This window comes from Trichechus manatus, unplaced genomic scaffold (assembly GCF_000243295.1).
Source record: "Trichechus manatus latirostris isolate Lorelei unplaced genomic scaffold, TriManLat1.0 scaffold00216, whole genome shotgun sequence".
Lineage (NCBI taxonomy): Eukaryota > Metazoa > Chordata > Mammalia > Sirenia > Trichechidae > Trichechus > Trichechus manatus.
This window is the reverse complement of record NW_004444152.1, coordinates 3196374-3220019: the sequence shown is the minus strand read 5'-3', so window position 1 is coordinate 3220019 and position 23646 is coordinate 3196374. Positions and strand designations below refer to the sequence as shown.

The following is a 23646-nucleotide window of genomic DNA, read 5'->3' as shown; positions in this document are numbered from 1 at the left end:
GGCAGCATTTTGTTCTTACCAGAATACTTACTTTGGATTAAGATTTGCCTTTCCTGCACACAATGCTTCTGCCAAAACTACCATCCATGGACTTACAGAATGCCTTATCCACCATCATGGTATTGTACACAGCATTGCCTCAAATCAAAGGACTCACTTCACAGCAAATAAAATGCAGGAATGGGCCCATGCTCATGGAATTCACTGGTCTTACCGTGTTCCCCATCATCCTGAAGCAAGTGGCTTGATAGAACAATGGAATGGCCTTCTAAAGACACAATTAAGGAGCCAGCCAGCTGGCAATAGTTCATGGGATTGGAGCAATGTTCTCCAGGAAGCTGTATATGCTCTAAACCAGCATCCAATATATGGTGCTGTTTCTCCCATAGCCAGGATTCATAAGTCTAGGAATTAGGGAGTGGAAATGGGAATGGCACCACTACTACCCCAGTAACCAACTCACAAGATGTTTGCTTCCTATTCCCATGACCCTATACTCTGTGGGTCTAGAGGTCTTAGTTCCAAAGGAAAGAACGCTTCTACTAGGAGACACAACACTGAGGCCACTGAACTGGAAGTTAAGAATGCCACCCAGCCACTTTGTGCTCATCATGCCACTGGATCAGCAGGCAAAAAAGTGAGTTACTGTCTGGTGTGACTGATCCTGATTACCAAGAGGAAATTGCATTGATATTACATAATGGAAATGAAAAAGAGTATGTCTGGAATACAGGAGATCCCTTAGGAAGTCTCTTAGTACTACCATGCCTTGTGATTAAAGTCAATGGAAAACTACAGCAACTCAATTCTGACATGACTACTAATGGCCCAGACCCTTCACGAATGAAGGTTTGGGTCATCCTACCATGCAAAGAACCACGACCAGCTGAAGTGCTTGCTGAGGGCAAAGGGAATATGGAATCAGTGGTGGAAGAAGGTAGTTCCAATACCAGTTACAACCATGTGACCAGTTGCAGAAACAAGGACTGTAACTGTTTTGAGTATTCCTTCCTTGTATATCAAATATTTTTATTTTCTTCACTTACAAAAGGTAAGATGTAAACAGGGCTAGTACATTTTTGATTGTATGCGTGTTAGTTGTGTCATCTTTAGGCACACACATGATATAATTACATTTACAGATTGTGTAAGGTTTAAGATGTGTACAAGTACCAAGCTGACAAGGGGCGGCCGGCAATGGTTAAAGTTGTGTGCCAACTTAGCTGGGCTATGATTCTCAGTGGTTTGGTTGTTACGTAATGATGTAGTTATCTTCCATTTTGTGATATAATGTAATGACCTCCATGATATGATATTTTTCTCAGTCTGCATCCAATATACATGGATATTCCAGCAAAGCTTGCTGGCTTTTGCTCTCTGGATCCTGCATCCTGTTTGTCATCATCTGACCTCTGGTTCTTGGGATTTGAGCCAACAGTCCGCTGTACTGTCTGCCAAACTTGGGATTTGTCAGTCTCCGCAGCCTGTGAGCCAGCAGCCTGCTGTCTGACCTACCGATCTTGGGTTTGTCAGCCCCTGCAGCTACGTGAGTCAGGAGAAGCCTCCTACCTGCTGCGTGACCCACAGATTTGGGACTTGCCAGCCTCTACAAACACAAGCCATTTCATTGAGATGGATCTCTCTCCTGCTTGCTATATATATATTATATAATACATATGCTTCACTGGTGTTGCTTCCATGGAGAACCCCGTCTAAGACATGTGCTATTTAAGGATTATTCTGCTGTGTAACAGACTCTTGAAGACTGAAGTTTGTGACTAAAGTGCTTACTCTGTCAAAACTTCAGATCTTCCCTTCCTATGCAGATGAGCTGATGACTATGAAAAGTTCAGCCTCTACAGCAGCCCTTCATACACATTACTTTCATAAAGTCTTTTTCCTGGTTTGGCTTGAAAATACATATAAAGTCTTGAGTTCTAGAGTCCTCAAATTACATCTACTAATAACATTTCTCACTTAAAATGCACTCTCTGATGATTTCGCAGACGTGAGCTTTGAGTGTAGCTTTTTCCACACTCCTCACACTTATAGGGTCTCTCTCCTGTGTGGACTCTCTGATGAACTTGCAGAGAGGAGCTTTGACTAAAGCCCTTCCCACACTCTTCACACCTGTAGGGCTTCTCTCCGGTGTGGACCCTCTGATGGCCATAAAGATGTGAGATCTGACTGTAGCTCTTTCCACATGTATCACATCTATATGGTTTCTCTCCGGTGTGTACTCTCTCATGGCTGAGCAGACCCGAGCTGAACCTGAAGCCCTTTCCACACTCCAGACACTTATAGGGTTTCTCTCCTGTGTGTAATCTCTGATGGGTGCGAAGATTAGAGCTATAACTGAAACCCTTGCCACACTCATCACACGTATAGGGTTTCTTTCCCGTGTGGACTCGCTGATGTTTGTGAAGATTTGAGGTGCACCTAAAGCCCTTGCCACACTCTTCACACTTATAAGGCTTCTCGCCGGTGTGGACTCTCTGGTGAGTGAGCAGTACTGAGCTATAACTGAAGCCTTTGCCGCATTCAGCACACTTATAGGGTTTCTCTCCCGTGTGGACTCTCTGATGAATGAGGAGGTCAGAACTGAAAATAAAGCCTTTACCACACACATCACATACGTAGGGCCTCTCTCCAGTGTGGACTTTCTTGTGACTATGAAGGTCTGAAATCCGCCAGAAGCCCTTCCCACACTCGAGGCATGTAAAGGGTTTCTCTCCTGTGTGGACCCTCTGATGGACTTGGAGGTCCCAGCTTCGGCCGAAGCCCTTCCCGCACTCACACTTGAAGGGCTTCTCTCCTGTGTGCAGTTTCTGATGCATGAGGAACCCTGCGCTGTAACTGAAACTCTCACCACACACATCACACTCATAGATGCGCTGCCCTGTGTGAATTCGCTGATGAGCTTGAAGGTACGAGTTGTAACTGAAACTTTTACCACACTCATCACATTGGTAGGCTTTCTCTCTTGTGTGTGTTTTTTGGTGACTGCTAAGATGTGAGCTACGAGCCAATTCTTTTCCATACTCACCACAGTTATCAAGTTTTTCTCCTAGGTGGACATGCTGGTGCTTACGGAGTGCAGAATTGGCACAGAACCCTTCACCACACTCATTGCATGTGTAGGGCTTCTCTCCTGTGTGCAGACTCTGATGGACTTGAAGTACGGAGCTGTAATTGAAGTCCTTTCCACACCTGCTGCATTTATACGGTTTCTCTCCAGTGTGGACTCTCTGATGGACAAGCAGGTTGGAGCTTTGACCAAAGGTCTTACCACACTCCTCACATTCATAGGGTTTCTTTCCTGTGTGCAGTCCATGATGAATAAGAAGAACAGACTTATACCTGAATTGCTTCCCACAAATATCACATTTGTAGGGCGTCTCACCTGTGTAGACCTTAAGAGGGTCAACACTTTGCCTGGAGCCCTGACTACACTCAACACTTGTAGATGATACCCCTCCTAAGGGGATGCTTTGATGTCTGTCAGGATAGGCACTCTGCCTCACTTCCTCCTGATATTTATAGGGTTTCTCTTCCAAGTGTATTTGTGGATGAGTGGGAGGGTTTGAATCATCCCTGAAGCCATTTGCACCTTCCTCACTTTTAAAGCCATTCTCGCTAGAGTTTTGGTGATAAAGTATTGCCTTGTCAACACAGTGAGTTTGATACTCATCGCATTCATAAGGTTTCTCTCCTTCAGGTGGGTAGTGATCATCGCGGCAATGGGATATCCAGCTGAAGCCATAATCATCCCAATCACATTTATACAGTGTATCTTCCGTGGTGACTTTTTTACAGCTTCCTTGAACATTCCAAGGCTCATTCACAAGTGCCCAAGGTTCCTGAATGGGGACCGGGCTCACAGCTTTCCCGGCTGGAAACCCTTGATTTTCAACACTGATGGGGCCATTCCCTTGAAGACTGTCCACCACATTCTCAATCTGAAAGCCCTTAGATTTGCCTTCCCACCCTTGACAGCGAGAAGCATCTTCCAAAAACTGGAAATCTTTCCCTTGAAGATTCCCTCGGTGGTCCTGACTCCCAGTTAATTCACCCGTCACCTGTTCCCACAGTTTCCAGTAAGAGAGCTCTTTGTGTAAAAGGACTTTTAATTCTTTTTCTTGAATATACTCCATATCCTTTTCATGCTTGTCTCCTATGAGGTTAAAGACAATTCAGAGATGAGAATAAGTTAAAGACTGGCTCAGGGATTTCAGCCTTTCACACTTGGACCATAATGGCCTACAGAAAAATTCAGCTTTAGGCATCGTAACCATCAGGTCACTTATTTTTATGTCTGAGAAAAGGAAGAGGCTCCTATTAACAAGCCTTGAAACCAAATGCTAATATGAACAGATTATGCCTCATCAGAGAGTTGCACAGCAAAAGGAATTCTGAACAGATTTTTACAAAGAAAATCATTTCTCTAATCATGTTGCAGTTGCTAATAATATGTAACACTATGACGTCACTATATGTATATCACTGTACATACAGGCAGGGTCAAGGGTGGGCAATGGGGCATGCCTGTGGCAAGCGCGCCTACTCACTGCCCAGCCGGGCTCTCATCTCCATGGCTCTCACCTGGATAAGCATCTGCTGGAGCTTCTCTCTCCGTCACCCAGGTTTCTTTATCTTGTTCCAAATGGGATATCTTCCCAGATTTGAAAGGCTGTTGCCCTGAAAATGCAAGAAGATGCAAGGTTTAGGCTCGCTTTCTAGACATAAAAATAACATGCAAATGTAGTCCCAATCCCATGATCTTCAGGCGTTCGAAGGACAGACAAGTAAAAGATCCAGGACTGGCCAAATAAAGCGACTTTAGGACAGTTCTACAAATAAAGGTTTTAACCTGGGTATAAAGACCAGAACATCCTCTCTAGGGAATAAGAACAATCCAATAAGTTAAGTTTCAGTACCCGGAGGGGTTGCCCTTACCCGCAGAGACCAGGTTCCTGAAGCTCTCCAGCATCACATCTCTGTACAGCTTCCTCTGGTCAGAGTCCAACAGTTCCAGCTCCTCCTCGGTGAAGACCACAGCCACGTCCTTGAACGTCAACGACTCCTAAAATGTGAAGCACCATTAACACAAACATCCACTAGATGAAAGGTAAATTCGGCATTATTAAGAAAAGCAGATAAGAAAGCAGGAAGTTGATCAGTGTGGAGAGTCACACCAAGTGTTATGACAGGTGCCCGTAATTTCGAGTGCACCAACTGGTCTCCCGTGGTTGGCCAGAGTAAAGCAAGGAACATTCTTTGCTCAGCGTCAGCACTTCAGAGAGTCATTCCTAGCACTGAAATTGTTGAATCACAGAGTCTGCACATTTCACAACTGGACTCAAACTTAGAGACTACCAACTTTTCCTCCAGAAAGACTGACAACTTAAGTTCCGACAGTGCCTAATCCAGAGTGCCCATGCCTACACACATACTCCACCTGAGTATTATCACTGCTCTCTGCCAGATGAGAGTTCCTCACCAATCACCCATCCCCTCACCCCACCATAAGGAGTTGGACAAATCCTGCTCTTTGCCGCCACCAATCAATAAGTTGCCATTGAGTCAATCCTGACCCACGGCGACCCCACGTATGTCAGAGTAGAACTGTGCTCCATAGGGTTTCCAATGGCTGAATTTTTGGAAGCAGACTGCCCTTTTCCCCAAGGTATCTCTGGTAGACTCGAACCTCCAAACCTTTTGGTTAGCAGCTGAATGTGTTAACCATTTGCAGCACCCAGGGGCTCCTTTCTTGCCACAGCCCCCCTTTCCACAGTTTTCCATGTTAGCACTTGGCCAAAAGCAACTAGCATATGTTGGTGCAACATCTTCCCAGCCAGGTAAGACCTCTAAAGCAGCAGTTCAAACCGTGGAGTTTCAAACTATGCTGTGTCATCCCCGGTTAAGAAGTAGAGCACAAGTTTTTTAAGCTAATAGCTCCAGTAAGAAAACATGGCAGTTACGTATTTTGAAATACAGCTCTCAACTATATCACGATGACATCATCACTTTCACTCGCTTGGATTGTGACATGCTTTCTAGAGAGAAGGACAAGTGTACATGCGGGCTTTCACGATTACTCCACCTGCAGCCTGTCCCTGGAATACCTGTGGCAAGGCTTACAAGGTGAGAGTGAGTTGTGATTCCACAGGTACTTCACTTTTTTTTAGACCATGGATACATTTTTAATAAGAAAGAAGGCGAGGTAGCTATAGAAAGGTTTACTGCATGAACACCAACCTATTACTCATATAAGAAATGGTCGGTGTTACTCCCCAGGGATTAGAGACAAGCAAGAAAGACACAGTGCTGCCTCCGTGGGTCTTGTGTTGGGGGTCCTCAAGATCACCCCCAGGTTCCAGGATTCACCAGGAGGACTCACAGGACTCGGCATAGTCATACTCATGGCTGTGATTCATTACAGCAAAAGGATATACAGCAAAATCAGCACAGGGAAAAAGCACACGGGGTGAAATCCAGAGGAAACCACGCACAAGCTTCCAAGAGTTCTCTCCTCTTGCAGCCACACATGACATGCTTCATTTTTCTAACAGATTGTGACAACCCGTGTGAAATGTGGTCTACCAGGAAAGCTCGTTAGAGACTCAGTACCCCGGGTTTTTACTGAGGGCTGGGCACACAGGCAACGTCTGCCTAGCATGCACAAAATTCCAGACTCCCCGAAGAGAGCAGGTGTTCAGCATAAACCATACTGTCAGCACAGGCAGGTTAGGTACAGTCACCCATTTTTATCACGGAATGGTGGGAAGCTTCCTCAAATCGAGTTCACAGAAACTAAGAGCTGCATTCACTCGATTTTTTTGGAGAAGAGGGGCAGCTTGCCATTAAAAAAAAATAATAATTAGTAAGAATTCTTAGAAATGTACAAAATTACTGTAATTAAAAAAATTGCACACAAACACACACATAAAACCTCAAAAGATAAGCAATGATCATTCTTTGAATACTTGTTCTGATTTTGAATAAAATCTTGGAGTGGGAAATTCTGGATCAGAAGTACACACAAATTCTCAAATGCTGAAATGACTTTACTCCCCCTTCTGCCTGCAACTGTGTGGGTGCATCCATTTCTCCAGCCTGAGAGTAGACACTGATCTTTCAAATCTTGGGCCATCTGCTAGAAAAAAAATCATGTCTCGTTTCAATCTGCAATGCACTGATTAACAGTGAGGGTGATCATCTTTTTACATAATTACTGGTCATTTGTGTTTCTTCCCTTCTCCTTCCAGAACAAGAATGCTCAGGTCTTTATTTATTTATCTCTTTTTAAACTCCTCAAAACCAAAAAAATCCAAACTCATTGCCAGCAAGTTGGTTCCATATCATGGCAACTCTATAGGGCAGAGTAGAGGGTTTCCAAGGCTGACTCTGGACATGTTGTCAGGAGGGACCAGTCCCTGGAGAAGGACATCATGCTTGGTAAAGCAGAGGGCCAGCGAAAAAGAGGAAGACCCTCAACGAGATGGATTGACACAGTGGCTGCAACAATGGGCTCAAGCATAACGACAATTGTGAGCATGGTGTAGGACTGGGCAGTGTTTCGTTCTGTGGTGCATAGGGTTGCTATGAGTTGGAACTGACTTGATGGCACCTAACAGCAACAATCTTTCTGGAAGCGGACTGCCACATCTTTCTCCCTTGGAGTGGCTGGTGGGTTCAAACTGCCGACCATTTGGTTAGCAGCCGCATGCTTAACAACTGCGCCACCAGGGCTCCTTTTCTAAAGTAAAAATATTAAAATACTGGCATAGATGAAAGCCACCCCCACCCTATTATGCTTCTTAATTTTGTTCATGGTGTACTTTTTGGTATGGATGGTGTCTTAGTCATCTAGTGCTGCCATAACAGAAATACCACAAGTAGATGGTTTTAACGAAGAGAAATTTATTTCCTCACAGTCAAAGTAGGCTAAAAGTCCAAATTCAGGGCGTCAGCTCCAGGGGAAGGCTTTTTCTCTGTCGGCCTTCTTCTCTTCAGTGATCCCCCGGACTAGGAGCTTCTCTGCGCAGGGACCCCGGTCCAAAGGACGTGCGCTGCTCCCGGCACTGCTCTCTTGATGGTATGAGGTCCCCCTGTCTCACTGCTCACTTCTCTCTTTTATATCTCAAGAGATTGCCTCAGGACACAATCCAGTCTTGTAGATTGAGTCCTGCTTTACTAACACAACTGCCACCCATCCTCCCTCATTAGCATCATAGAGGCAGGATTTACAACATACAGGAAAATCACACAGTACCAGGAATCATGGCCCAGCCAAAGTGACACACACATTTTTTGGGGGACATAATTTAATCCATGACAGATGGAGAATATTGTATCTAGGAATGAATTTTAAAAAAGCCCCATAGAGGAGAAAGCCTCTGGCAAAGAAGGAGAATTCATTATTTGTAGTCACCTCACTACATAATTTGGGCCCAAGGCTCTAGATGAGACTAGTACTGACAGGTGGTACATAGAGCAGATAGGCAATTATGGAGTCGGTGGAGTAAAGGGTTAACCTAGCAGCCCTGGATTGTCCAAACCCTGCACATTCCAAAGAAAGGTTTGCCCTTGACCTACTGCTGGGAGATAACCTGTAAAACCTCAAATATCCTGCCTGATAAGAGTGACTTTGTTTACCTGGGGCTTTGGGCCACACCAGATCTTATGCTGACAATATGACTTACGGTGGGAGCCTTGGGCCACACCAGATAGCCTGCGCTAACAATGTGATTTACGGTGGGGGACGTGGGCCACTTTATCAGTTTGGCCTCTGGAAGGGCTGGAGACTGAGAAAGGTCAGCTATGCAACTTATTAGCCATGACTACATGACTGACCCCCAATATAAACCCTGGACTCCAAGGCTCAGGTGAGCTTCCCTGGTTGGCAATACTTCAAGCATGTTGTCATGTATCATTGCTGGGAGATTTAATTCAGCACCTTCTATAAAACTCCCCTGGGAGAGGACAACTGGAAGCTTGCAGCTGTTTTCTCCTGGCCTCTGCCCTACGTGACTTTTCTTGTTGCTGATTTTAATCTGCATCCTTTCGCTGTAATAAACAACATTTCCATGTACAACAGCTCTGCTGACTTCTGTGAGACCTTCTAGCTAATCATTGAACCTGAGGGTGGTCTTGGGGGCCCCTGACAACAGTCACGCTGACCTGGATTCATATCCAGGGTTTACCACTTGCTTCTTCATTGCTCAAATAGAACCACACCCCATCTGCCACAGCTGCTTTGTGGGTAAGTGCAGTGAGTAACGCAATGTACCTGCAGACCACATTTTCATCTGCTTTTCCTTTTATGAAGTAAGGGAGAGATGTTTACTTTCTGGTGCCCAAAGTGGTATTTCTGGAGAGAAAAGATGATTCAACCCACCTGAAACTTGGTCTTATCCTCTCCTTCTTCGGAAGGGGCTGAGGCTTGAGAACGAATTGCTGCAGGAAGAGAAAGAAGCCATGAGGAAGAGGAGGTGCCTTCTTTGAGCTCTTAGACAGTCTACCTGAATCTTAGGAAAGTGTGTAGATTTATATACTGGCTTCCTTGTAGCACAAGAATTGCTTATTCACCCAACTGTTTCCCCACCCACACCCAGCTTGGATTCTCCCATAGCCTTCATTAACTCTCACCTCTCTCCTCATGTCTTGAGGTCAAAGTCTCCATGGTCTCTTCTCCTGGGCTTTTTGAACACAGCAGCACTTTTATTTATTCTCTTCCTGAGCTGGAGAAGCAAAAAAAGCCAAAGGACTTCTTCATTCTAGAGATTCTCCAAGCTCTGGCAAGGAGTGTCAGATGGATACCTAAGGTCAGAAGTGTCTGCCTCCCCACTCTCTCTCCAGAGCCTGAGTGGTGCCCATATGCCAGGACCTGTGGACTCAACAGGGAAGTTCAGGTTCTTCTCCTGGCCTCAAAGCTCTGGGTCTCCAGCAGGGATCCCAGCCTCTGGATACTACTCATTCAGTGGACATTTAGGAAGTAGCTGTATTTATAGACCTGCTCTGGAGGGGCTCACAGTGCAGAGCCATTGACAGCGCAGGTGGCTGAGGATGGTCACAGAAGTGTCTGCAGGAGGGCCCAGCAGCTGAAGTCTCACAGGGAGACACACGGCCTTTCAGAACAGCTGGGGAGACCTTACACACTTATGGAAACTGTGCCCTTTACTAATACAAATCTTTTTAAACAAATTAAAAAAAAAAAAATACCCGCCTGTCTTCAAGGATTCGAAAACTCAGGATATAGGTTACCACATAGCTTTTAAATCAGAGGTTTGTAACCCTTTTGGTGCCATGGCCTCCCGTGACAGTTTGGTGATACTTATGGAGCCCTACTCAGAACGGTTTAAATGCATAAAATAAAACACACAACCAAAAAAAAAACCAAACCCACTGCCATCCAGTCAATTCCAACTCATAGAGACTCTATAGGACAGAAACGAATTGGCCCACAAGGTTTCCAAGGGGTGGCCAGTGGATTCAAACTGCCAACCTCTTGGTTATTAGCAGCTGAGCTCTTAACCACTGTGCCACCAGGGTTTCATGAAATACACAGGCCTATTTAAAAAGCCAATTATATTGAAATACAACCTTCAACAAAATTAAGTATGAAAAAAACTGAAACCATACATTCACTAGGAAACAGAAATTCCTTTATAACTTAGAAATCTAACATGATTATGTGTTTATAAAAATGTATATATATGTAATATGTAGTATATATTTCCTTATTAATGCATTAAGTATCAAGAATGAATTAACTACTGTAATTTCACAATAGTAATCAGCGTGAACAATATTTAAAAAAATCAGCACCATCTATAATACGACATAAAAAATTTTATCATTCGTATGGATAACAAAGTCACAGGTACTGGTCATACCACTGTGGCTTGCTGCCGACATTCACAATTGAAGGAAACGCTAATTTTCAGTTAGACTAAACTAGAGTAAATGTTTTTCCCACTCAAGTTCACGTTGTTGTTCTCGTGTGCCTTCAGGTTGACTCGGACTCCTAGGAACCCTAAAGGACAGAGAAAAGCTGCCCATAGGGTTTCCAAGGCTGTAATGTTTATAGAAGCAGACTGCCACATCCTTCTCCTGCAGACTGGCTGGTGGGTTCAAACCGACCTTTTGGTTAGCGGCCAAGCGCTTAATCACTGTGCGACTAAGGCTCCTTACTCAAGTTCATTGACCTGCTGAATTATGCCCATGGACTGCAGCTCAAGAACTCCTTTTCTAAATTAAGCGTTCTCCTGCCACCACCAGAAAAAATCATTCTGGGATCCAGTAATGCTCTGTTGGAATTGCTAGCCTCTAAATCATCAAGGGAATTGAGTCTTCTTCCTGTATTTACCTTTGCCATCTTGCACAGGTCTGGCACATCGGACGCACTTAAGCAATTCCATCAACAGGGTGTGACGCATAGAGATGACAGATATGGGCAAATGCCAGGGGAGTTTCATGCAGCTTGGTTGGTGCATCTGTTCAAGAAAGGGGCATTACACATGTCTTGAGCCAATGGGGCAGTCTGGGGAAGCTAACCACTGACCTCCTACTGCAATGCATTTTTGCCCGCATGGAGCAGGAGAACCCACAGGACCAGGACAGAGACAAGCCTATGCCACTCTTAGTCTGGGTTGGCAGGAACATGAGAACAATATTCCCACTCACAAAGGACTTCCCAAAGACTAAAAGCCACTGGTAACTGTTTATGACTCATCAGTGCTACATGATCCCATTCCAGGAGAGGATGTGGATGAAGGGTCCTGTCTCAGATGGCATTGGAGGCTTTCGTGAGACAAGGGCCTATTCAGTGGAAGACCCTCGGTCCCTTTTGTTGTCCCCAAGGATGATAGTGGGAGAGGTGGTAGAAAAGCTCCATTGCAACATTCTGCTTTGGGGTGGAAATGGCAGCATGGTGTCAGCCATTCCCACTGAGGCAGGGGTCAAAAAGGGAACTGGAAGAATGACCCAGGAAAGAGGAAGGAGAGGGTGGGGCCCACTCAAAGAGCAACGTGGCTTTGGTTGCTAAAACAAGGGATGGACAAAGCAGAAACTGATGGGACCCCTACAGAAGACCGTCACCAATGTTACTGGGTGGAGCGGGGGACTCTCTAACTTGGAAATTAGGGCACTGGTTCGAGCCATAAAGGAGCAATAAAGATAAGGTTCACAGGACTGGAAAGATTTAGAATCCTCCACAGCAGCCCTCTGAATTCCTGAACACAGTCTGGAGAAGAGGAGCACATGAGTTGCTAAGGCTTCCTTGTGCGCCAGCCAGGACCGTGACAAAGCTAATTCCAATTACGAGCGTGATGAGTCGGATAAAGAGGATGATTTCCCTTGCCTGTAGCTGGTTCTTGCTTCCTTCAAAAAAAATAATAATTAGGGGTGGGGCCAAGGTCTCCGGGTCCCCACTGGGCACCGGTGGCCCTATGCCCCCACGAGGGTGGAAGAGGAAGAAGATGGGATCCAAATCTTCATGGGGCTCTTAGATATAGGTACCCAAATGATGATAATCCTGGGCCTCCGCAGGGGTAAAGACAAGACACTTTGGGGGTGGATATGGTGACTGCTGTCAGGCAAGTGTACATGTTCTTGTGGGTGGGGCCTTTGGGACCACTGTGGGTGCCAGTGATCATAGTTCCCACCGCTGAATACATTACAGGCATTGACATTGTGGCCACTTGTGGCATGGAATACCGCTGTCCGCTGAGAAGGTATACCCTAACAACAAAGAACTGCAGCCATAACTGTGGAAGGTGTCCACTCCCACCAGCCACCCGAATTGTCCAAAGCCTGCCGGGTTACTCAACAAAAGCAGAACGGCACTCCAGGTGGAAGAGAACTTGACCCTGCTGGTTCAGAACTTGCTGCAGGAGGAGTGTTAAGGACCACCCTGTCGCAGTTTAACAGCCCAGTGTGAATGTCTGTGAAAAAGGCCTCAGGAGCCTGGAGGCTGACAACAGACTGCCACAGACCGCATGCGAGGACAACAGACGACTGCCACAGACCGCATGCGAGGTGCCGCTCTTGGCCCCTGCAGTACGTGGTCACACGGGGGACTAATACACCGTCACCGATCTGTCTAATGCCTCCTTTTACATCCCTTTGCAGGACAAAGATCAGGACCAATTTGCGTTTACGTGGAATGGCCTTACCAGTTAAAGCAGTTGCCATCAAGTTGACTCCAACTCATGGCGACCCCACGTGTGTCTGACTAGAACTGTGCTCTGTAGGCTTTTCAATGGCTGATTTTTCGGAAGTAGACTGCCAAGCCATTCTTCGGAGGCACCTTTGGGTGGGCTCAAACTTCCAACCTTTTGGTTAGCAGCCGAGTGTCTCCACTGTTTGTACTACCCAGGCTCCTACGGTGCACCTTCAGTGTACTTCTGCTGCAGGAATACTCAATTCCCCAGCAACATGCCACTAACGGGGAGGAGGGGCTACACTTGCAACAAGCCCAACTACTCCCAGAAAGACTTGTCATTCACGACATGGATGGCGTCCTCACTGCAGGCCCTGCATAAAGTCATAAACATTACAACATACACAGGTGAGGGCATCAAACCCGATAAGGTCCAAGGACCTAGCCAAAGTACACCAGGAATCAGACAACTAGCCCCAATGAGATTTTTAAAAATCACCATCCTTGGTAACAAAACCCGATGCCATTGAGTCGATTCCAACTCACAGCGACCCTATAAGGACAAAGGAGAACTGCCCCTGTAGGGTTTCCAAGGAGTGGCTGGTGGATTCGAACTGCTGACCTTTTGGGTAGCAGCTGAGCTCTTAACCACTGTGCCACCAGGGCTCTGTCCTTGGTAGTTCCTACCAATAAGAAAGAGGCTCAACGGCTGGTAGGCCTGTTTACTACTGGGGACAACATATAATAAATACATTGGGGCATTCTTCTGGCTCCTCTGGTTAAGCTTATTTGCAAGATGGCCACCTTTAAACGGAGCCTCCAACAATGGCAGGCTCTAGAGGCCGTTCAACACTCAATTGGGTGGACTCCGCCACTGGGGCCAATGAAGCCTGCCAGCCCTATGGAGCTGTGGTCTTGGTGACACCTACCAATGCGAACTGGAATCTATGACAACAGAAAACCACCAATGGGGTAGTCTGGCCCCTCAGGTTTTGGACACACAGACTAACTGAGGCAGCCACTAGGTACACCCCTTTCATGCAGCAGCTTTTAGCCTGTTATTGGGTCTTAGTGGAGAGTGAGCATTCAACCACTAAAGCACCCTGTATGACTTCAAGACCAGAACTGCCCGTCCCCACGTGAGAGTACTCACTAATCCTACTAATAAAATAGGACAGACTCAGTAGGGCTCCATTATTAAATGAAAATGATACACTCAAGATCAAGTCAATGCAGAAAAGGCATCTGATAAAATTCAACACCTTTTCCTGATAAAAACTCTCAGCAAAATAGGAATAGAAGAGAAATTTATCAATATAATTAAGGGCATATATTCAAAACCAACAGCCAACATTATTCTCTATGGAGAAAGACTGAGAGACTTCCCCTTGAAAATAGGAATGAGACAAGGATGCCCATTATCACCACTCATATACAATATTGCACTGGAAGTCCTAGCCAGAGCAATAAGGCAAGAAACAGAAATAAACGGTATCCAAACAGGAAAGGAAGAAGTAAAACTATCCCTATTTGCTTAACCATTGCACCACCAGGGCTCCTTAACACTCCTATACGAGACTAAAAGAGACCTACATAAATGGAAGCACAGTGCGTGCTCATGGATTGGAAGACTTAATATTGTGAAAATGTTGATACTACCCAAAGCAATCTATAGATACAACGCAATCCCGATCAGATGCAATTCAAATTCCAACAGCATTTTTTACTGAAAAGGAAAAACTAATCACCAACATTATACAGAAAGGAAAGAGGCCTTGAATAGCCAAAGCAATATTGAAGAAGAACAAAAAAAGAGGCCTTACACTCCTGAATCTTAAAACATATTATACAGCTGGAATTATTAAAATGGCCTGCTACTGGTTCAACGACAGTGAACCAGTGGACAGACACGTAGACTAGTGGAAGAGAATTGAGAACTCAGAAAAAAATGCATCCCTCTATGGGCAGCTGATTTTCAACAAGGTGTCAGAGACCATTCCATGGGGAAGAAACAGTGTCTTTAACAAATGGTGCTGTCAAAACTGGATATCCACTTGCAGAAAAATGAAACACGACCCATACCTCACGCCATACACAGAAACTAACTCCAAATGGATCAAAGACCTAAATGTTAAAGCTAAAACTATCAAGTTCTTAGAAGATAACACAGGGACAAAACGATGGGACCTAATAATAAAAAAAAAAAAACACAACTACAAATACACAAACAGCAGAAGATAAATTAGATCACTGGGACCTCTTAAAATTAAATACTTATGCTCATCAAAAGACTATCAAAAGAATAAAAAGACAACCTACAGCCTGGGAAGAAATCTTCAGGAGCAACATATCCAATAGGGATCTAATCTCTAAAATATACAGAAAACTCCCAACAACTCAACAACAACAACAACAACAAAAAACAATTTAAAAATGGGCAAAGGACATGCGCAGACACTTCACCAAAGAGGACACTCAAGTGGCCAACAGATACACAAAAAGATGTTCCAGAGCATTAGCCGTCAGAGAGACGCAAATCAAAACGACAGTGAGATAGCACCTCGCCCTTGTTAAAATGACGCTGATAAAAACACAAAAAACAAACAAAACCAAAAAACGACAAATGCTAGAGAGGATGTGGGGAGATTGGAACCCTTATCCATTGCTGGTGGAACTGTAAAATGGTACAACCACTATGGAAAACAGTAAGGTGCTTCCTCAAAAAACTAGCAATAGAGCTACCTTATGATCCAGCATCCCACTCGTTGATGTATCAGCACCCCGGAGATCTAACAGCCGTGACGAGAACACACATATGCACATCTATGTTCACTGCAGCATGCTTCACAATAGCAAAAAGACAGCAACAACCTAAGTGCCCATCAACAGACGAGCGGCTAAATGAAATGCGGTACATACATACAATGGAATACTATGCAGCCATAAAGAATAATGATGAGTTCTCGAAACATAACACGGATGAAGCTGGAGGGCATTACGCTGAATGAAATAAGTAAATCACAGAAGGACAAATATTTTATGATCTCACTTTTATAACAAGATGAGAATAGGTATATATACAGAGACTAACAACATTCATTGGTGATTATCAGGTATTTGGGGGGAGGGAATCACTCTCTAGAGAGTAGACACTTGTTGTTTTTGGTGATGGAAAACATAATACTAAATACGGGTAAAGTGTGCACAGCCTGACCAAGACAAAAGACGTCACTAAGACGTACCCAATACAAAAGGATCCTTCGGTAATTGCTATAACATATATAACTTTACAACAACAACCAAAAAATATATGTACAAGTATATATGTACGTATGTATGCATATATGTGTATAAGTATGTACATGGGGATATATATATGCGGGTATATATAGGTGTATGAATATGTATACCCATATGTATACATGTGTGTACATGCATATATACTAATATATATAATAAAACACATACGTGGCACAGTTACAGGTACTACTTAGACATAACCAAACACCTCGCGGAACTGCTTTTCTGGATTTGAAGGCTTAGGACTATAGTCTCATGGGACAACTCAGACGACTGGCATAATATAGTTCGTAAAATTTATATTCTGCATCCTAGTCTAGCGAATAGTGTCTAAGGTCTTGAAAGCTTCCAAATGGCCATCTAAGATACAACCATTGGTCTCTACTTATTCAGAACAAAAGAGATAGAAGAAAATTCAAAAGACAGAGAAGAAACTATAGCCTACAGGACAAATAGTCTACACGAACCGTGGCCTCATCTACCTTAAGACAAGAAGAACTAGATGGTGCTTGGCTGCCACTACTGATTGTTCTGATCAGGGCTACAATAGATGAATCCGGATAGAATGGGAAAAAAAGTGGAAAAGAACCTCAAATTCTGAAAAAAAAAAAAAAAAAAAATCCAGAATTACTGGACCGGCTGAGACGAGAGGACTCCCTGAGACTAGTGCCCTGACATAGTCTTTAAACCTTGAATGGAATCTATCCTGAGGTCACCTTTTAGCTATACATCAGACTGGCACACAAAATAAATATCACCCGTGAGTACTGCAGTCCTTTGAAAAAAATCACCTATATGAAACCAAAAGCTCCGCAATTACTTTAAAAAAAAAAAAAAAGATGATCAGAAGGTAAGGGGGCAGAGAATCTAGGTTACTGGAAACAGAACATCTAGAACGGAAATGAGAATGTTCATGCATTGTGAAGAACATAACCAGTGTCACTGAACAATGTGTGCAGAAACTGTTCAATGGGAACCTAATCTGCTGTGTAAACTTTCATGGAAAACCCAATAAAATATTACACAAAAACAAAAAGATCAAGTCAACCGGCTCCATAAACCAGCTGCAAGGGGCTGAACAGCCTGCAGGGGGAGCTCCTACCCCTTCTTTGACTAAGGTGGGCCCAGGGTTTAAAAATGTTCCAGTTGATAGCATGGCTTGGTCATCAGGCCCAAAGGTGATGGAGGCCATTGGGCTGCTGCAGCCATCCACCCTGAAGATGGCCACCTTCTGACTGAGACCGGATGAGGCCTTTCTGCCCAGTGGGCCAAATTCCATGCAGTGGTGATGGCTGTGCAGCCCACTCCAACAGCAACTTCCTGCTACATATTTACAGGTTCATGAGCTGATGCAAACAGGCTAGCCATATGGTCTGGTAACAGTCAGATCAATGGCTGGACTATTAAAGGCTCCCCTGTGTGGGAACAAAGACTATGGCAGTAGCTTGAGAGCTGGAAAAGAGATCTATTCATCACTCATGTTGACACAGTGGCAAAGGGTCGTTTGAAACAGACCATGAATAAACTTCCCACAATGGCCAAGCATATGTCCAACAAGTTGCCATGACTGCCCAGTGGGTCCACCACAGAACAGGACATGAAATCCCACCTCAGATGCAAGAATGGGCCAAATCATCAGGTCTCGCTCTCAAAAAAATGTAGAAGCCAAAGATGCAGCAGTCATATGAATCCTGCCAGCACCGAGCCCAGGCCATGCAACATAGCAAGCTGGGTCACATTAGCTGGGGATTAGGCCCAGCACAAATGCGGCCAACTGACCACAATGGATCGCCATTCCCTAGTCACTGGTTCTGTGGAAGGGGGCAGTCTGAGCACAGCCTGCCACCTTTCCCTGTGACCCACAAATGAACCTTGTGCTTAGGACCCATGTGTTGGTGTGGCTTCTTGGATGGGATGAGAGTGTGGGCTGACTCCCTTTTCTGGGGCATCTTGACCCAAAACACACCTTATAGCAGCTGCTGGGCTATCAGCACATCCCTCCCCTCTTGCCCTGAGCACATGTCAACATTCCTAGGAACTGCTTTGCTAAGCGTGTGACATCTGACCAACCCAGCTTCTACAACTGGTAGGGAGGGAATGGGGGTCATTCTCCTGCAGCACAAGAGGGATGTGTGCAGAGCATCTCCGAGTTGGCTGTGAAGTGAGACTGACATGCCGTGGCGGACCAACGCCCACTACTGAAGCTTACCTTGCTCTCTGTCTTTTGTCTATGTCAGTAAAGTGATGTTCCACCCAGTGTCTGTGTGTGAGTTGTGTTTTTCTTGGCGACGCTGACTCTTGCAAGGCGTGAAGGGGGTTGACATCTAGTGTTGCTGCTCCTGGTGGCAGGCACTGTTATGCTCTTTGCTATTCTCCATGTGGTGGAACTCCTCCCCTGGAGGTGGTAACAGGTGTCACCTGCTCTATAAATACACTCAATAAAAACACTGGGGAACTCCTCAGCCTTAGAAGAAACATACTTCTGGCGGGAGGCAGCTGTGGCTAAGGGGCTTGGATGGGCATTTGACAAAAACAGGGAAAAAAGAATGAGGTCAGGAAAGCTGGCCTCCCTGTGGGGAAAGAGGTGGCATTTCATAAAAGAAAGCAAAATAACAAAACAAAACAGAAAACAACGTGCTACTTACCTCAACTCTAACAGAAGTAGTCCAGAGGTTACTCCTTCGTTTTCTGTGCAGTTGTCTCTGGGAACGGCACCATCCCAAGAATGCAAACCAACCACATGAAAGAAAAATGAGCAATGAGATAACAGATTTTATCACAATTCTCAACACACCACTGAAGGAAAACTTTGCACACCAGTGGGATGTAATCTACTCTCCCCCCCCCCCCAAAAACAAAGGACTCAGGAGTCCAGATTGGAGCCTCCCTCCCGACCTGCCTCAGAGATGGGCCCACACCTTGCTGCTTGGGGCCCTGTCCACAGCCTACACTCACTGTAGCTTCCAGGACACAATGAGACTCAGTATGCAATCTCAAAATTTGAATTCAGAGCTCTTACATGCTGTGTGATACCAAGGGTGGATTCAACCTGTGTGTGACTCAAAAACAAACAAACAAACCCGTGGACCTTCGAGTCGATTCTGACTCATAGCGATCCTATAGGACAGGGCAGAACTGCCCCATAGGGTTTCCAAGGAGCGCCTGGTGGATTCGAACTACGTATTCTTTGGTTAGCAGTCAAGCTCTTAACCATTGTGCCACCGGGAGCCAGCAACAATACATCTAAATAACTCTTACAACTCGTACACAGCTTAATCATTCTCAAAGCACTACATACGGAACGCGAGGAATCAACTCCTGCAGCTCTTTACAGAAATGACGTCAGATAGAACTTTGAAATTAGTAAAGAAGTTGCTGGGCGTCTGCCTTGAAAGGATTAAAAGCATCATCAATCCGCGACTGCCCAGAATCGAGTCTCCCAAACTGGGAGATGTGCGTCTCAAAGGCGGTGCTGCCGGCCCCGGACCGTTCCTTCCAAGACTGGGGGTGCCGGGGGCAACCGGCCCCAAACCCATGGCAGCCCGGGGCGAGCCCAGCTCCGCCGTCCACCCCGGGATGATCGGTGCCGTCCTCAAACTCTTCCTACGCCAGGCTGATCTCCACAAAATCCCCTGGCTCCGACATACGCCCCATACCGTCCCTTCTCCCTCGAAGTCTTAGAGAACCCGCCCTTGCTCCTGAGCCAGAACGAAGACCCTAAGGAAGACCCACGTACCTGAAATGACTCACCATAGAGAAGAAACAACCCCAGCTATATACTGGCCGGAAGTGGAAGTGGGTGACTACGGAGGGACCGGACTACACTTCCCAGAACGCTCTGCGGTTATTAGTTAGGCTCCAGATGGTGATGTAAGTGAGCGTTCGCCGCCAGTCCGTCCCAGAAGCAGGCAGCGGGCGTGGCGCACTGCAATTAAAGGGGCTGACCAGATTTCTGCGCTCACTGTTGCGGCGTCACAGAGTCTTCCTTTTTTTTATCCTTTAAAAAAAAAAGAAAATAATTACTTGTCATGAATATGGGCACGTTGTAGAAGATTTGACAATATACTCAAACATATCCATTATTCCACCACCAAGAGATACTAAGCATTCTTGACGTTTTGGTATAAAGTGTATTTAATCTTTTATTTCAAAAGTAGTACATGTTCCAAGTAAGAAAAAATCAAAGAACACAATTAAAGTCCCTTGTAATCCTACCGCCCAGAGACAAACATCATTAATGTCTTGTTTTACGTATTTCCTGATCTCCTATATGAATGTATGTTTTAAAACCTCCCCCCTCAAGAAAAAATAGCATATTTTGTAACCGTTTTTTTTTTCCTCCCACTTCCTATATCAGAGACAGCTTTCTATGTCACTAAGTAATGAAATCATTTAAAGTGGTTGCTAAGGATTCTTTCTGTTTTAGATATTGTACCACCCTGTCCTCCAATGAAGTTAAGGGTCCAATCTCAGTGTATCCACACTAGGAAGAATGATTTTCTTTAATTTTTTCCCGATCTGATAGACCAAACATGCTGTCTCATTATTAACTGCATTTCTTTGCTCATGGATATGTTAAATAGGTGCTGCCATATCTATCAATGTCGGGTGAATTATCTGTTTACATCCCATCTTAGCTAGAGCTGCTGTAACAAAACTACTACAAGGGAGGGTCTTCGACAACATAAATTAACTTTCTCACAGTTCTGGAGGCTAAAAGTCCAAATCAGGGGTTCAGCTGTGTCCACTCCTTCCTTGTCTGTAGCTTCCGGAGTTCCTTGCTTGTAGACAATCTTCACATGGGGTCTGTCTTACCGGTACTATGCCTGTGCATCTGCGTCTATTCTGGTCTTTTTATAACTCAGAAGTGATTAAGCTTAAGGTCCACCTTACAATGGTATGATCTCAAGTGATTGATTGATTACATTACATTACATTACATTATGGAAAGAGATTACATTACATTAGATGTAAGGTAATTACATTACGTTACATGAGATTGCATTATGGAAGGGAATGTGCTCTACCCTAGGGCAACTGATTTAATTGCATGATTAAATCACAGCAGCATATGGCCAGGACTTCAATACATATTTTGGGGCACAAAATTCTATCCATAAAATATCCTTTGCCAATGTTAATGTTTTATTTATTTTTTTGTAACTTCTCTTTTTATACAAATGATATAGACTCTTTCTTATACAATGATTCTGCCCCCCCCCCCCCACATTAGTTTTGTTTTTTATGAAGTAAAAAAGTTTAAAATATCTTTATCTGGTCAAATTTATCAGTCTTTTCAGTTTGGATTCTGTATTTTTCTATATAATTATAAATATTTTCTTTTTCTTTATTCCTAATAAACACTCATCTATATTCACGCTGGATGATGAATAAGGAAGACCAAAGAAGAACTGATGCCTTGGAATGGTGGTGTTGGCAAAGAATATTGAATATACCATGGACTGCCAAAAGAATGAACAAATCTGTCTTGGAAGAGGTACAACCAGAGTGCTTTTTAGAAGCAAAGATGGCGAGACTACATCTCACATACTTTGGACATGTTATCAAGAGGGTTAAGTCCCTGGAGAAGGACATCATGCTTGGCAAAGTAGAGGGTCAGTGAAAAAGAGGAAGACCCTCAATGAGATGGATTGACACAGTGGCTGCAGCAATGGGCTCAAGCATAACAAAGATTATGAGGACGGCACAGGACCGGACAGTGTTTCGTTCTGTTGTACATCGGGTCCCTATGAGTCGGAACCAACTCTACGCACCTAACAACAACAACAACATATTCACTTCTAGTGCTTTCATTGTTCTATTCAATCCCTGTGTGATATACTTCACTGTATGGTACGGGAAAGGGTTCTAGTTTTCTTTTGCACCAAATAGTTGTCAAGCTTTCCCAACAATATTTACTGAAAACTTCATTATTTCCCTACTAATTTAAAATGTCATCTTAATTATTTACTACATTATGCTATATACTTAGATATTTTCCAGGACATAGTTCCATTCCAATGATAGAAATTTCTTTTTCTGCACCAGAACGACAGGTTTTAATTAAAGTGATATTATAACACATTTCCTTATCCCTCCCTGCTTATTCCTTAAAATTTTTTTTTTCATCCTAGAAATTCTAGCACTTCTCTTCCAGACAAGCTATTAAATAATTTTGACAGATTTCTCAGAAGTTGTCAAGAGTTCTCCACTGATTAGAATATAATCCCAATCACAGAATCAGAAGACTCTAGGCGTTTGCTCACGAACCCACTTTTCTTTGCTTACGTATGAACAGTCTTATTTGCCAGCCCATTTTCTGCTATTTTTTGCATCCCTCTGTCTCTGCTGCCCTTGTTCTTTCCTCTGAGATGCACATCCACTCCTTCATTTTTGAAGTATTATGCAGCCTTTAAAACCCAGCTCAAATATCACTGCTTCCACAGCATCCTTTTGAGCTCCACATCATCATTAAATGAACAAATCCGCCTCTGCTTGGGGAGTGAGGATCACATGATTTCACTCTTGGGTTAATGTGATCACCCTCTCAGCACTTCCTTATTTCCTTGGGAAATAAATAAATTGTAGTTTCTTCACCTGCAGAACTCAGGGCCAACCCCTGTAAGATGTGGGCAGACAGATCTTTTCCATGGTCCTAAATGAAATCTCAAACTCCATGCCCCCTCATATAAACTGCAAAACACTACGTGGAAAGTCAGTGCCAACTCGGTTTGAAAATGCTACAATTTTTCACTCCTTGTCAGTTTGCCATTGCTACAGGGACACAAATATTATAAGGTACAAGGGAACCCAAATCTATGTGATGTTGTTGGGTGCCATCAAGTTGGTTCCGACTCGTAACGACCCTACGTACAACACAATGAAACACTGCCCAGTCCTGCGCCATCCTCACAATCCCTGTTATGCTTGAGCCCATCGCTGCAGCCACTGTGTCAATCCATGTCGTTGAGGGTCTTCCTCTTTTTCGCTGACTCTCTACCAACCATGATGTTCTTCTCCAGGGACTTAACCCTCCTGATAACATGTCTAAAGTATGTGAGACGTAGTCTTGCCATCTTTGCTCTAAGGAGCATTCTGCCTGTACTTCTTCCAAGACAAATTTTTTCATTCTTTTGGCAGTCCATGGTATATTCAACATTCTTCCCCAACACCACAATTCA

General features: G+C 44.4%; 1 protein-coding gene across 11 annotated transcripts; it reads right to left on the bottom strand.

Annotated features, from left to right (window-relative positions):
- Positions 1 to 1507: 1507 nt before the first annotated feature.
- LOC101348136 (zinc finger protein 229-like) lies at positions 1508 to 20305 on the bottom strand. 11 transcript variants are annotated; one of them, XM_023742746.1, is made up of 9 exons: positions 20202 to 20305; positions 19111 to 19167; positions 18675 to 18888; positions 11372 to 11498; positions 9652 to 9743; positions 9401 to 9459; positions 4957 to 5083; positions 4603 to 4698; positions 1508 to 4174 (listed from the first exon to the last, which is right to left on the bottom strand). In XM_023742746.1, exons 5-9 carry the CDS (start codon positions 9683 to 9685, stop codon positions 1974 to 1976), a joined length of 2517 nt encoding a protein of 838 aa, XP_023598514.1. In that variant the 5' UTR covers positions 9686 to 9743; positions 11372 to 11498; positions 18675 to 18888; positions 19111 to 19167; positions 20202 to 20305; the 3' UTR covers positions 1508 to 1973. The 11 variants fall into 11 exon arrangements, with proteins under 11 accessions (XP_023598514.1, XP_023598515.1, XP_023598520.1 ...); XM_023742747.1 differs by having other exon boundaries at positions 18675 to 18883; XM_023742752.1 differs by having other exon boundaries at positions 18675 to 18860.
- Between the last annotated feature and the right edge of the window lie 3341 nt (positions 20306 to 23646).

Coding starts and splice junctions, on each gene's coding strand:
- LOC101348136 (XM_023742746.1), bottom strand. CDS start 9,685: ATGGAGACTTTGACCTCAAGACATGAGGAGAGAG. Junction 5,084..9,400: donor AGGATAAGACCAAGTTTCAG/GTGGGTTGAATC, acceptor TTCACATTTTAG/GAGTCGTTGACGTTCAAGGA. Junction 4,175..4,602: donor TCCAGCAGATGCTTATCCAG/GTGAGAGCCATG, acceptor TTAACCTCATAG/GAGACAAGCATGAAAAGGAT.